This window comes from Castor canadensis, chromosome 3 (assembly GCF_047511655.1).
Source record: "Castor canadensis chromosome 3, mCasCan1.hap1v2, whole genome shotgun sequence".
NCBI lineage: Eukaryota > Metazoa > Chordata > Mammalia > Rodentia > Castoridae > Castor > Castor canadensis.
In genome coordinates, this window is record NC_133388.1 from 103,445,291 (window position 1) to 103,459,278 (window position 13,988).

General features: G+C 38.5%; 1 protein-coding gene across 3 annotated transcripts in view; it reads left to right on the plus strand.

The window, feature by feature from the left end:
• Positions 1-13,988, plus strand: part of Prkdc (protein kinase, DNA-activated, catalytic subunit) — a 191,187-nt gene that overhangs the window by 162,598 nt on the left and 14,601 nt on the right. For all 3 annotated transcript variants that reach the window (XM_074068495.1, XM_074068496.1, XM_074068497.1), the window contains 7 exons: positions 1,664-1,857; positions 2,698-2,902; positions 3,654-3,814; positions 6,499-6,710; positions 7,936-8,023; positions 8,120-8,263; positions 12,088-12,292. In XM_074068495.1, the coding sequence (XP_073924596.1) occupies positions 1,664-1,857; positions 2,698-2,902; positions 3,654-3,814; positions 6,499-6,710; positions 7,936-8,023; positions 8,120-8,263; positions 12,088-12,292 (1,209 nt within the window). The remainder of the gene's footprint in view (positions 1-1,663; positions 1,858-2,697; positions 2,903-3,653; positions 3,815-6,498; positions 6,711-7,935; positions 8,024-8,119; positions 8,264-12,087; positions 12,293-13,988) is intronic.

Genomic DNA, 13,988 nt, shown 5'->3' on the forward strand with positions numbered 1-13,988 from the left:
TGCCTCCATTCACCAAGGGGATGGGTTAGCACTACCCCAGGACTTTGAAGTGAGACAGAGCATGTGCCAGAACAGCAGCCTCAGGAAAGTGCCAAGAGGAGGGGCACTGACTCAAAATGACCCAGGGCCAGAAAACTAGGATTTCTTGAATCATTATGGGGTGAGTTTGTGAATGATAAGAGTATGTGAGCACTTGTCTAACATGCAATGGGGCCCTGGGTTTGATCCCCAAACTGTCAAATAAAAATATCAGATCCAGTGATAGTAACAATCCTACAGTTCGAGCATGGTTGTAGTTCGTAACAGCTGTGTTTGCTGAATAGCCAGTGTGTGAGAGCATCAGCAGTGACTCAAGCACAGAAGACAACGGGACAAGGGTCCACATTGCTGGACTTCCTAATCTGCACACTGTTATACACTGCTGGTGATGCAAGCCTGAGTTCTTTGCCCAGCACCACATGGTAACAAGTCCAGCTGTAGCTGTTGTAGCATCATATGCCGAAGTACCAATGTAAGAATCTATTCTGAGTCGTTAATATGTACGCACAAATGTGTACACATTTTCTGTTCCTTACAACAGAAACAATTAGGTGCTTTGGCAAAATGTAGGATGATGATGCTTGAATGAAAAGTTAATTCCTAGTTTTAATTACCTAGTTTCTGTGGACTTTGATATAGTTACTTTTAATGAAATTGTTTTTCCATTAATAGAGTCTAAGAAATTCTTTTTTAAAAAACATTTTTATTAGCATATAGTAGTTGTATGGGGGGTTTTATTATGACAGTTCCATGTATGCTTACTATGTACTTTGGTTAGATTCACCCCTTCATCATTCTCCTTCATCTCCTCTCCCCCCTTCTTAAGACAATCTCAGAAGGATTCGCTGTTCTATTTTCATACAAGTATACAAAGTACATCCACCATATTTGCTCTCGTTCACCTTCTCCCTTCCACTAATACCCATCTCCAAACAGGATTGCTTTTCATTCCTGTCCTTCACTTTTTAAAGTGGATATACATTGTCTAAAGGGGTTTTGCCATGGTTTTTCATACTTACATATTTTGTACTTTGGTCAAATTAACCCCCACTATTGCTCTCTTTCCCTATCCTTCCTAAACCCCTATTATTTAACAGTTTTTAGTGCATTTCATTATTCCATCTTCATACACAGATGTATTGTATTTCGATAGTATTTACTATATCATTCTCTTTACTTCACCCTATTCCCCTCAAACAGTCTCACTATTACAAACGTGTGTGTGTGTGTGTGTGTGTGTGTGTGTGTGTGTGTGTGTGTGTCTGTGTGTCTGTGTCTAGCTTCTCTGGAAGAAGATGGAAGTTGATGGAATCAACACTACTTTAATGCCAGCACTTAGTATCTTAGTAGTTCTGCAGGGAATTAGGTGAGAGAATTGCTGTTTACTGAGGTGTATCTGCAAGGAATAATTGTGGGTGATGCTACTCTGTTGCTACCTTGCCATTCAAGCCAAGAAAATTTTTCACCATTACTTGAAGCCAGTTTTCCTGTACTTTCAAGATTTATTTTAATTAATTTCTTGTCAGAAATCAACTTATATATTCTGTGAATTTCTTCTTTTTAATGATATTCATATACTTCAGGAAAAAAATTCTTTTTTTTTTTTTTTCTCCTAATCCAACAGATGAGAATAACACATCAAGCTACCTAAGCAAAAATATTGTGGCTTCCTGTGATCAGAACATTCTCTTGGGTACTACTTACAGAATAATAGCCAATGCTCTCAGCAGTGAGCCAGCCTGCCTTGCTAACATTGAGGAGAGCAAGGCTAAACGGATCTTGGAGCTTTCTGGATCCAGTGCAGAGAGTGCAGAAAGGGTAATGAAAATGGGATGAGGGAACATTTCTTGTTTGTGTGCTGTATATCTTTTATGTGCATGCAGCATTTAGGCCACAGGAAAGCAACAATGATAGCATCACTTTGTGTTTTTAAAATGTTTGACAGTTATGCACACCCAAGTTTATTATGTGGAGAATTGACATACTCCATGTGTTTCCTGTTTATTTGAAATATACAAATTTTGTAGGATTAAAAATGAGAAGTTTTTGTTGGATGGATATGTACAGTTTTCCCAGAATTTTGTCAATGAAATTTTACCACTAGTTGCCATTCAGATGTTCCTACCAGCTTGTGGGACGAAGCAGCCTTTTTCGTTTTTTGTATTAGTGCTGCCTAGCTTAGCTTTTTTCAGAGTATTTTTTATTTTCAAAAGTATCAACCTCCTCCTAAGTTCATGGTTGCCTGCCTCACTTCAATTGTGTGGCTTTGTCTTCTCCTTCCCAGATGCCAGCAGTGTCTGTGCAGGACAGACAACAGCTTCCATCCCTTTTGTAAATTCCCATGGAACCACACTACCCTGCTGACCCGCCTCAGCTCTATGTGGATCATGGACTCTCTGACTTGTTTTTTGTTTGTCTGTTGTACGCTCACGATTTTATTGGCATTGCTTACTCCCTCACAAGGCCAACTCTCCTTTTTCCAATTGACATAGCTTTTGGTGTTATTTATTTACTTTCTTGAGATGGGGCCCTCACTGTGTTGCCTTGAACTTAAGGGCTCAAGTGATCCTCCCGCCTCAGTTGAGTACAAGCACCACATCTGGCTTTTTAGTGTTATTTTGAAGCTCTTGATTCACTCAGGCAGCATGTACATTCTAGGCAATCATGGGTCTGTACCAGAGAGCATTCTATCACCTCTCCAAGGCTGTGAGGACAGCTGAAGAGGAAGCCCAGGCTTCTTCCTGGGGCCATGGGCCTGCAACTTGGGTGACCAGTGCTTATATGACGCTAGTGGATTTCTGTGACCAACAGCTCCGCAAAGTGGAAGAGAATGCGTCCAGTGAATCACAAAAGAAAAAACCAAGTTAGTATTCCATTATGTAACATGACGTCTTAAGAAATTTGTGGATGCTTTTGGTTTTCCATATTTTTGTTTTCCAGTGACAAATATTTTGAGAGAAGTCTGTTGCCTTCTTCAGAACAATGCCATTTCTAAGCAACATGGGCTTCATTTAAATAGAGTTAAGCTGTCTTCCATATTTCCGTTTCATTTTATTATTTTCTTTTGTTGGTGGTGGTGATGCTAGGGAGTGAACTCAGAGCCTTGTGCCTGGTAAACAAGTACTCTGCCACTGAGCCACATCACTTGCCCTTAGGTTTTTTGGGATAGGGTCTTACATTATAGCCCAGGCTGGCCTTTAACTCTGGATCCTCCCACCTTCACCAATTAAGTGCTGGGATTATAGACATGTACCACCATACCCGGCTTATTTGTTTTATTTCTGACCTCATATTTTGCTTGCAGTTTGCTTTTGGCTCATGTGGCCTGCCTCCTGTTCTAGGAGTAAATTCAGTAATTAGCAGCTGCCCTTAGCAGCAGAGAACATAAGGTTCTCAGTCCAGGATGCATTTGTGCTTCATGCAGAATGGATACTCTAATGGAAAGATTCAGCTTTCAGATACAAACACAAAAATGTATATTTATTGGTTAAAAGTACTTGTTCAAAAGAGAACAACCACATACTAAAAAATATAAGCCAAAATTTGTGCCATTTATAGTTTTATGTACAAGTGAATATGTTGACCATTGTTTTCCTCTTTGTTCTTCTTGATAGTTACAGATTCTGTAGGAATGGAGGTGTATCCAGCACTTGTGGTGGAGAATATGTTGAGAGCTTTAAAATTAAATTCCACTGAAGCCAGGCTGAAGTTTCCTAGATTACTTCAGATTATAGAACATTATCCAGAGGAGACCTTGAACCTAATGAGAAAAGAGGTTGGTATCCTAGTAAGTGAAAGGGAACTTTATAGATGCACACTAGTGGGCTAGAAGGATGATTCAAGTAGACCACTTGCCTAGCAAGTGAAAAGCTCTGAATTCAACCTTCACTACCACCAAAAAGAAAAGAAAGGAAAGATGCCCATTAGTGTGCATGGTGCACATGATACAGCTTTTCCAACCAGCATTAAATTATGCTACATTTTAAGAACATAATTAATTCAAAATGGTTAAAAGAGTATTCATATTTACTGTTTTTCACTGTGGGTATTTATAAGGATGTGATATCTGAACAAGGAACCAAAGAAATTGAGGAGAGGTGTGTCTGGGGCAGAGAACTGGGGCTTTGTGTGGCAGTTTACAGCCCCATACAAAAGAAGCTTTAACATCTGTTGGTGCCTTATACTCAATTGTTATTTAGCCCAAGCAGACTGACTTCAACAGGTCCCAAAGCCTAAAGGTTTGAGTAAGGTTTTCGTGTGTGTGTGTGTGTGTGTGTGTGTGTGTGTGTGTGTGTGTGTGTGTGTGTGTGTAGCAAACCAAATGTTCTATTAGCTTTATGTTGAGAGTTTTTTTGTTTTGTTTTGTTTCCTTACTAATACTGGAAATGGAACCCAGGCCTCTCAAACAGCACCCTACCACTTGAGCCTCATGCGCAGGCCTTTTGTTTTTATTTCATTTTTGACATAGGGTCTCAGTAACTTTGCCCCAGCTGGCCTTGAACTCATGATCCTCCTGCCTCCAGTTCTGAAGTAGTTAGGATTATAGGTTTGCACCACCTTACCTTGCTGTGTTGTGAGTTCTTAAACAGTGCTTGTCTCTGAACTGAGAGGACCTGGCTATCAAGGCTCTCAATGCAGTCTTCAATTCTTGTGGATTTTGAATGGTGGGATTTTCCAGTAGGTATTAAATAGGAGATTAAAGTAAATTCAGACATGCAGTCTGTATGCTTTTTTCTTGAAGATAAGTGAGCAAATAATAAAAGAGCTTTTATGATTTTAGTTTTTTCCTAAAATATTTTATTTATATGATTAAAAATACCATTTTGAATATGTAAGGAAGTAAATGGAGTATCAGGGGCCAGGTATGGTAAGGCATACCTATAATCTCAGCACTTAGAAGTTTAAAGCAGGAGGATCAAGGGTAGCCTGGGCTACATAGTGGGACCTTGTCTCAAAAACCTAACTAACTAAATCAATCAGTCAGTCAGTCAACCAGTTAAACATGGTTTGATGTTGTTATGACTCCTGTTAATCATTTGCAAGGGAGCGTGTCAACCTCTCTGTGGTCTGACTTCTGCTATCCTCATGCATGTTTCACTGTCCTCCATTTACTTATGAGCTGGGCAGCTTGTCCAAGTTCCTCCTTAATGCCAGCCTTGCAAATGTGTTAGGTTTTACCCTGAAAATAATACCTAAAAATACACACATTTTTAAATGATAACAAAGAAATAAAAGCCAAGAGCCATAAAGAAAGATAATTTGACACGTCTCTACAGAAATAGACCTGTCAAAGCTGTATACAAAGTTTAAAAGAAAACTGGAAGAAAAATGTAATATATATAAGAGAAAGAAAACTAATGTTTCCATCTTCCAAGTAAGCGATCATAACAGACAAGAAGAAAATGGTTAAAGGAAGAGCCACGTGTCCTGGTGCTTGTAATCCCAGCTATATAAGAGGTGGAGATGGGCAAAAGTTAGCAGACCTGGTCTCAGAAAACAAACTGGGCATGGTGGTACATGCTTATAATCTCAGCCAGATGGGTGGTAGACACAGTTAGGATTGTGGCCTGAGGCTAGCCCTGGGGCAAGGGGAAGTGCTTAAAGGAAATGTACTCAGGATTAAAGTATGTAACACAAATAAACATGAAATCTTCAGCCTTTCTAACAATGGAACATGAAAGTTTAAATTAGACTTTTAATTCTTTTTTGGAGACACTTGGCTTTGAGCTCAGGGCCTCACCCTTACCAGGCAAGGCTCTATCATTGAGCCATGCCCTTGGTCGTATTTCACCTTTACCTTTCAGATAGGCTCTTGCAGTTTTTCCCTGTACTGGCCCCAGATCACAGTCCTTCAGCTTTCTCTTTTGTAGCTGGAATTATAGGCATATGCCACCATACCCAACCTAAGCTACACATTTTTTGCTTCCCAGATTAAGTCATTTGAAAAGTCATTGTGTCCAATGTTGGTAAGGATTTTGTAAGTTACCTAATACTTTTAGAAATGAAAATTTGAAAAATCTTTCTGGATCTCCTAGCAATGTATATTGTAATTATTAATGTTTACACTGTAATATTACTTATGGAAATTTATCCTACAGGTGTATAGCACAAGTACAGAGAGGTATGTGTGTATAGGAATTTCCATTGTATTACTTGGAACAGCAAAAAATTGGAAAATAAATATTCACTACAGAGCACTAGTTAATTAAAACTGGATATTATACAGCTGTTAAAAGAAGTGAGGTAAATCTAAGAAAACCCACAATATGTCAAGTCTGATTCATTTTTGTAAACAGATATACACCTGCATAGCAAATGTCTGGAAGGATCTGGCAGTTGTATCTGTCAAAGAAAGCCAAGGGATAAGAGACTATTTTTTTTATTAGACATATATTACCTCTATGATAAGATATGTCAAATGCTTTGTTCAATCTTAAGTCACAGCTCTCTGTGTTTTAGATTTCTTGCATTCCTTGCTGGCAGTTCATTGGTTGGATCAGCCACATGGTGGCCGTACTGGACAAAGAGGAAGCCATTGCAGTGCAGCATACTGTGGAAGAGATTGCCAATAACTATCCACAGGCAGTCACCTATCCTTTGATCATAAGTAGCGAAAGCTATTCCTTCAAAGATACTGCTTCTGGCCATAAGAATCAGGAGTTCGTGGCAAGGTGAAGTTACACAATGATTGGGTTACTCAAACACTACAGGGCATTAAAAATGTGTGTGATAAAAGCAAACACATGGAAACATGTGTTAGACACCTATTGCATATATCTTGTCTGTATATTGTGTTTGTTACAAAATTACTCCCTTTTTTATTTATTTACTTATTTATTTTGGTGGAACTGGGGCTTGAACTCAGGGCCTCACACCACCACTAGAGCCACTCCATCAGCCCTTCTCCCCTTTTTAAAAATAGATTGCACCTCAGATTGGTTGCTGTTACTGTCCTAGTTAATAATCTGTTGGCTCAGGCAGACTAGATGAAATGCTTTTTCCAATCATTTCTGAATCAATGTTTAATTTAAAAGGTACATAGTGACATATACTTCTAGTCCCAACCACTGAGGAGACTGAGGCAGGAGAATCTCAAGTTCCATGCCAGCCTGGGCTACATAAGCAACACAGCCTGGTCTATATAAGCAACCCTGTCTCAAAATACAGGTATAGTGGTGCACACCTGTAATCCCAGCATCTCAGGATGCTGAGGCAAGAGATTGTGAGTTCAAGGCCAGCCTGGCTTCTCTTCTGAAATAGGACTCAGTAGACAGTCTAAAGTTGTCATTCTTTTCACTTCTTCATTTGATTTGTAAGTAGAGACTATTGACATAGTGATAAAAGTAGCCCAGCTTTTATAAGAATACCTTTTTAGTACATGGTGTTTGTTCTGGGTGCATTCTCCGTCAAGGGCTGTTTTTGTCATGAGCTGATTTGCCCCATTGTTTTGGGTGTTTTGATTTAGAAAAGATTAAGGAGAGTGAGGCACAGTTACTGTCACATTTTGTGTACATCACAGACATCACCATCTCCCAACAGAGTCTATCACAGTGAGATTTTTTTTAAAAGGAAGATATTAGAAAGATTTAAGAGAAAGTGATCTTTCATAAGTTCAGAAAATGCATAAAGTAAATTGTGTACACCAAAGTGTACACATCCAGTTACCTCATCTATGAACTTCACGCTCTTCATAGAGCAAATCTAATGTTGGATGGGATTCTGAAAGTGCTCCTTCCCTAGACTATGTATTGATGTGTGTAGATATGACACATAAATGTGTACATTTATGTTTAATTATATAATATCTGTATGTGTTAAAAATACTGAATTATATGAGTGTATGGCCTCGATCTTTGGAAAATGTTTGATTACCTAAACCTTGTAATTTTTTTATAGGATCAAAAGTAAGTTAGATCAGAGAGGAGTGATTCAAGATTTTATTAATGCCCTAGAACAGCTCTCTAATCCTGATCTGCTCTTTAAGGTAAGAGAACAACTTTTGGCACATAGAACAGAACTTGGGTAAAGCTCACTTATAGTCTAGCTTGATTCTTATTTTCTCTGTCTCCTTTTTACACAGGACTGGGTTGCCGATATAAAAGATGAACTAGGAAAAAACTCTGTAAATGAAAAAAATATCAAAAAACTTTATGAAAGGATGTATGCAGCCTTGGGCAACCTGCGTGCTCCAGGCCTGGGGCCCTTTAGAAGGAAGTTTATTCAGGTATGGATGGACACAGCTGCCTTAGTGGTAGCAAATGTATTGGAAAGATCAGTACTCATAATTGATGGCTTGCTGACAATTGTGGTTTTATGTTTGATGGATTTATAAGCTTGTTTAAGATCTGTCTGATGCTTTCTGTGAGGTACTGATAGAATATGTTTAGGTCAGATGATGACAACTGGGACAATAGGCAAGACCTCAGGGTTTTATTATGTTCTGTTCTTCCTGCTCAGATTCTGAGATCTGATGGTTTTATGGTTTAGTATTTTTAATTACCTTGATGATTTGAAAGAAAATATTTGTATCTTACATAACTTGATTAGTATTCCCAAGCATTTAGTTTAGGACACAAGGTATGGGTGCTCAAAGATACAGAGACAGACTCAGTTCCCATGGTCAGAGGGATTGTGTGACAAATCACTGCTCATAAAAAGCTATGCACAGTATGAGTGTGATAGTGGAGATCTATTTTCAGAGATGTTCATGATTGTTCTAGAGCTGGAAGGAAAGACACCTCTGTTTGGAGGAAGTTATGGAGTGAGTGGGGCTTGCTGAGGGCCTTGGTATGGCTCCTCTCCCTGATCTGTCTGGAGACCTACCCTCAGGTACTGGCTTCAGACCCGTTAGCACCTTCCCTGACCCTCCTCCTCCCAATGGTCCAAGAAGAACCAGGTGCTCCTTCCGTTGCCTGAAACACCTTCCCTCATTTTCACCATTCATCACATGACTTGTTTTCTCCATCCTTTATCAACTAACTTGTTTATTAAATCTCAAGAAGTTTAAGGGTCTAAAAAAGTCATGGTACTCATGTTGGTAGAGTCCAGGCCACCACCTACAATGCAAAGGAGGATCTTCGTTCCTTATGGGTTTTTTGTTTTTTGTTTTTGTAAATAACTGCTTTATTAGAATATATCACATATCCCACGATTCATTCATTTAAAGTGTGCAATACAATAGCTTTTAGTATATTCATAGAGTTATGAAGTCATCACCACCTTAATTTTACATTTTCATCACCATATAACGTAACTCTGTACCCATTTTCAATTAGTCCCTCGCCATTCCCTGCCCTTGCCAGCCCCTGCTAATCACTAAACTACTTTCTATCTCGAAGGATTGACCACTTCGGGACCTTTCTGCAAGTTGGAGTCGTTCAATATGTGTGGCTTCTGGCCTCTTTCATGTAGTGTAATGTTTGCAAAGTTGAGCCATGCTGTAGTACGCACCAGTGCTTCTTTCTTTTTTATTGCTGAATGTTATTTTACTGTGTGGATATGCCATGATTTGTTTCTTCTTTCATCAGTTGATGGACATTCTTAATTTTTATAAATAGTGATGCTTTGCACATCCATGTGCAAATATTTGTTGAGATACAGGTTTTCAGTTCTTGTGGGCACATCCTCAGGAGTGAAAAACCATTTTGGTTTTCTTCTGTTCCTTTTATTTTTGCTTCCTGACTTAGATTTGTGGGCAGGGATTTTGTTTTGACTTTTGTCTCTCTAGTATATTGCCTGGGATGAAGCAGGCATCTTTAATTAAATTAATGAGATAATTTTGATAAGTGGAGATTGCTTTTGCTGGGTCACTCCTATTTGGTGTAGTTTGAGTTAAAGGTGTGAATGTAGGAACATACAGGATTATCTCTGGTCCAAGTGTGACCAGGTGAACACCCTAAAAGTGTATATATCACCATGAACCCATATACTTTGCTTTAGAATATCTGTTGAGGTCCAGTCCACATCATGGGACTCAGAACAGGAGCTGTAATTAAATGGGGTAAGAAGTTGTACTTAAAACTAATGGGGTTAGAAATAATAAAATTATAAAATGATAGAATACTGGATATAGAAAAGTGTGTCAAGGTTTAGTTTTTGCTAAGTCAGTGGCCCATATACTTTTTCTTTAAAGGCCCAGGTTTCAGCTTCTCAGGCCATACCAGAACTGTCCAGAACTCGCATCTTTGGTCATGGTGGGAAAGGCAGCCCTAGACAGTGCCTTGGCAGGTGGGCCTGCTTGTAAGCATCTAGCAAAATCCTGTTTATTAAAGCAAGCAGTGGGTTAAGTATGGCTTGTAAGTCAGGCTATAGTTGGCTAAACTTTGTCCTAAATAAAGAAGCTGGAGCTAAATAAGCAGGTCATTTGCTCAGTATGGATGACAGCAGAAAGTGGGAACTGGACTAGGGGCTCCTCACAGCACAGGATGGGGGTGTCCTTATGAAAGGGTTTCATTTCAGCAGCAGCTTTTTCCTGTGCCTACCCTATCCTTCAGCACCCTGTCTGTACCAGACTGAGATTGGCCTTACTTGAAAAATTCTGTGTAGCCCCCATGAAGACTATGGACTATGCCTTTGAATTCATAGCTACTTCCTTTTCCTGCATTCTGGGAATTATAAGACTCTGCCCTAAAACTCTATCAGTATAGACTGGTGTTCCTCTCAGCACAGCTGCACCGACTTTCATCTGGAGGCAGTGGCACAGTGGCTGAAACATGTCCACAGTTCCTACCAGGCATGAAATTGTTTGGAGTTTAATTTCTAGTACAATGAGGGTCTATCCAGAACTTTGTACCTTATACCAAATCAACAATTTTTAATTTTTAAATTAAATTAATTTTTAAAATTAATTTAAACAATAACCAACCAAAAGAAATTGGCTCAAATTTCACTTTAGAGAATTCTTGAGGGCATTTTGCCTTTTAACACTATGGTGTTGCTGATTCCATTTGGAAAATAACTGGTCTTTCCTTGTATTCTAAAACTTGTGAATTATTTCTTTATTTTTACTAAACTGGAAACTTTTTTTTCCTCCATTGGTGCTGGGGATGGAATCCAGGGCCTTGGGCATGGTAGACAAGTACTCTGTCATTGAGCTACATCATTCCCAGTCCTTTGTTTTTATACTTAATCTATTTATAGATCAGAGAAACCTGTTTTGTGTATGTCAGGTTTGTTTTTGTTTTGTTTTGGTTTTTGTTGGCACTGGGATTTGAACTCCAAGCCTCATGCTTGCTAGGCAGGTGCTCTTACTGCTTGAGCCACTCCACCAGCCCTATATGTGAGTTTTCCTGTAGTGAATTTGTCTTAAAGTAGAGCATATGTTTCATTTTTGTTAGATTTATGTTGTGGAACTAGTTCTAAATTAGATAGACTTTTCTAATTAATGATGGTCAGGTATTTTTTGATAAGTTACTATTAGTAGTATTCTTGGATTTTGTTTCATTTTTAATTTGATATAAATATTCATTCACATGTATATTTGAGTAAGACTAATACAGTGAAAGAATTGCTTTATTCCTAGGTAGAGTACTTCTAATAATTGTTTTTAGAATTATAGATTATCTCTAAATAATATTTATACTAGTTTATGATCCAAAATACTTCAGAAGAATCTTACTAAGGAAAATAGCATTCTTGTATTTTCCTCTTTGACTCATATGAAGAATTACTGGGCCATTTTTATTGAAATACTCCCTTTACTTTGCTTTTAGTTATTTGTATCATCAGAATGATGTAGATCCAAAACTAGACAACAAGCACAAAGAGCTTAAATGACCTTGCCAAGTTTTGAAACCCTTATAGAATTCATAGCTACAAGTCATTCTAATTTTGACATTTCTAAGGGAAGACAAGACCCAAACAAAAAGTAGGTACCTAATGTTTTAGAGTATTGAAATATTCAAGGAAAGCGAAATTGTAAATCCTGAAGTACAGAAGAAACCTATCTAATTGGGTACTTGTTTATTAGGTAACTTCATAAGCTTGGAGCCTTTTTCGAAAGTTTAAACTGAATGTTAAATCTCTCTAGTAATTTATTATTGATTTCAGGCCTTTGGGAAAGAATTTGATAAACACTTTGGAAGTCAAGGTTCTAAGTTACCTAGAATGAAGCTCCATGACTTCAGTGAAATTACTGACTCACTGCTTATAAAAATGAGAAAAGATTCAAGGCCACCTGGAAATCTGAAAGAATACTCGCCCTGGATGAGTCAGTTTAAAGTGGAGTTTCTGAGAAATGAGCTGGAAATTCCAGGTAGGTTAACCTCTAGCAGTGACAAAACTAAATTTTAAGGACAAGCAAGTGTGGTAGCAAGAACTGTTGGCTTCTGAATAGTAATGTCGGGATCTTGACATTTCTATTCTTTTCTTTTTTATAATTCTAAATTTCACCGTATTTTTCATCTGTAGAAAAGTCCATAATTACTATAAATCCATATTGTTCACTAAATGGGTAATGAGGCAACACTTATCTTATCTCCCTGATTATGACATGTGTTCAGATTTCCATTTAGTAGTTATAGTAAGTGGTAACCGTAGATTTCTTCCAAGCTACTCTGCTTTGCATCTCAGTAACTTTTCTTCAGAAGCAGAGGTATAGAAACAGGTCACTTCTTTGGGTGTACCAGCTGGTCTGGTTTAAAGGTACTAGTTGATGATAAATGATTTACCTTCCTCCAGGAAATGAATAGATGGAGACACATGGCAAGTTGTCCACACAGGAGTAAGATGTGATTTTTTTTTTTTTCATATGTGCATACAATGTTTGGGTCATTTCTCCCCCCATCCCCCACCCCCTCTTACCCCCCAACCCCCTCGCTACCCAGCAGAAACTATTTTGCCCTTATCTCTAATTTTGTTGTAGAGAGAGTATAAGCAATAATAGGAAGGACCAAGGGTTTTTGCTAGTTGAGATAAGGATACCTAAACAGGGAGTTGACTCGCATTGATTTCCTATGCATGTGTGTTACCTTCTAGGTTAATTCTTCTTGGTCTAAGCTTTTCTCTAGTTCCTGATCCCCTTCTCCTATGGGCCTCAGTCGCTTTAAAGTATCTGATTTAGTTTCTCTGCATTGAGGGCAGCAAATGCTATCTAGTTTTTTAGGTGTCTTACCTATCCTCATACCTCCCTTGTGTGTTCTCGCTTTATCATGTGATCAAAGTCCAATCCCCTTGTTGTGTTTGCCCTTGGTCTAACGTCCGCATATGAGGGAGAACATACAATTTTTGGTCTTTGGGGCCAGGCTAACCTCAATCAGAATGTTGTTCTCCAGTTCCATCCATTTACCAGTGAATGATAACATTTCGTTCTTCTTCATGGCTGCATAAAATTCCATTGTGTATAAATACCACATTTTCTTGATCCATTCATCAGTAGTGGGGCATCTTTGCTGTTTCCATAACTTGGCTATTGTAAATACTGCTGCAATAAACATGGGTGTGCAGGTGCCTCTGGAGTAACCTGTGTCAGTCTGTTGGGTATATCTCCAAGGGTGGTATTGCTGGATCATATGGTAGATCAATGTTTAGCTTTTTAAGTAGCCTCCAAATTTTTTTCCAGAGTGGTTGTACTAGTTTACATTCCCACCAGCAGTGTAAGAGGGTTCCTTTTTCCCTGCATCCTCCCCAACACCTGTTGATTCTACCAAACCATGAGCGTGGGAGATCTCTCCACTTTCTATAGTTTTCCTCAATCTCTTTCTTCAGAAGCGTATAGTTTTCCTTGTAGAGGTTGTTCACATCATTTGTTAGGTTTACACTTAGCTGTTTGATTTTTTTCGAGGCTATTGTAAATGGAATTGTTTTCATATATTCTTTCTCAGTTTGTTCATTATTAGTGTATAGAAATGCTAATGATTTTTCTATGTTGATTTTATACCCTGCTACCTTGCTATAGCTATTGATGGTGTCTAGGAGCTTTTGAATAGAGTTTTTTGGGGTCTTTAAGGTAT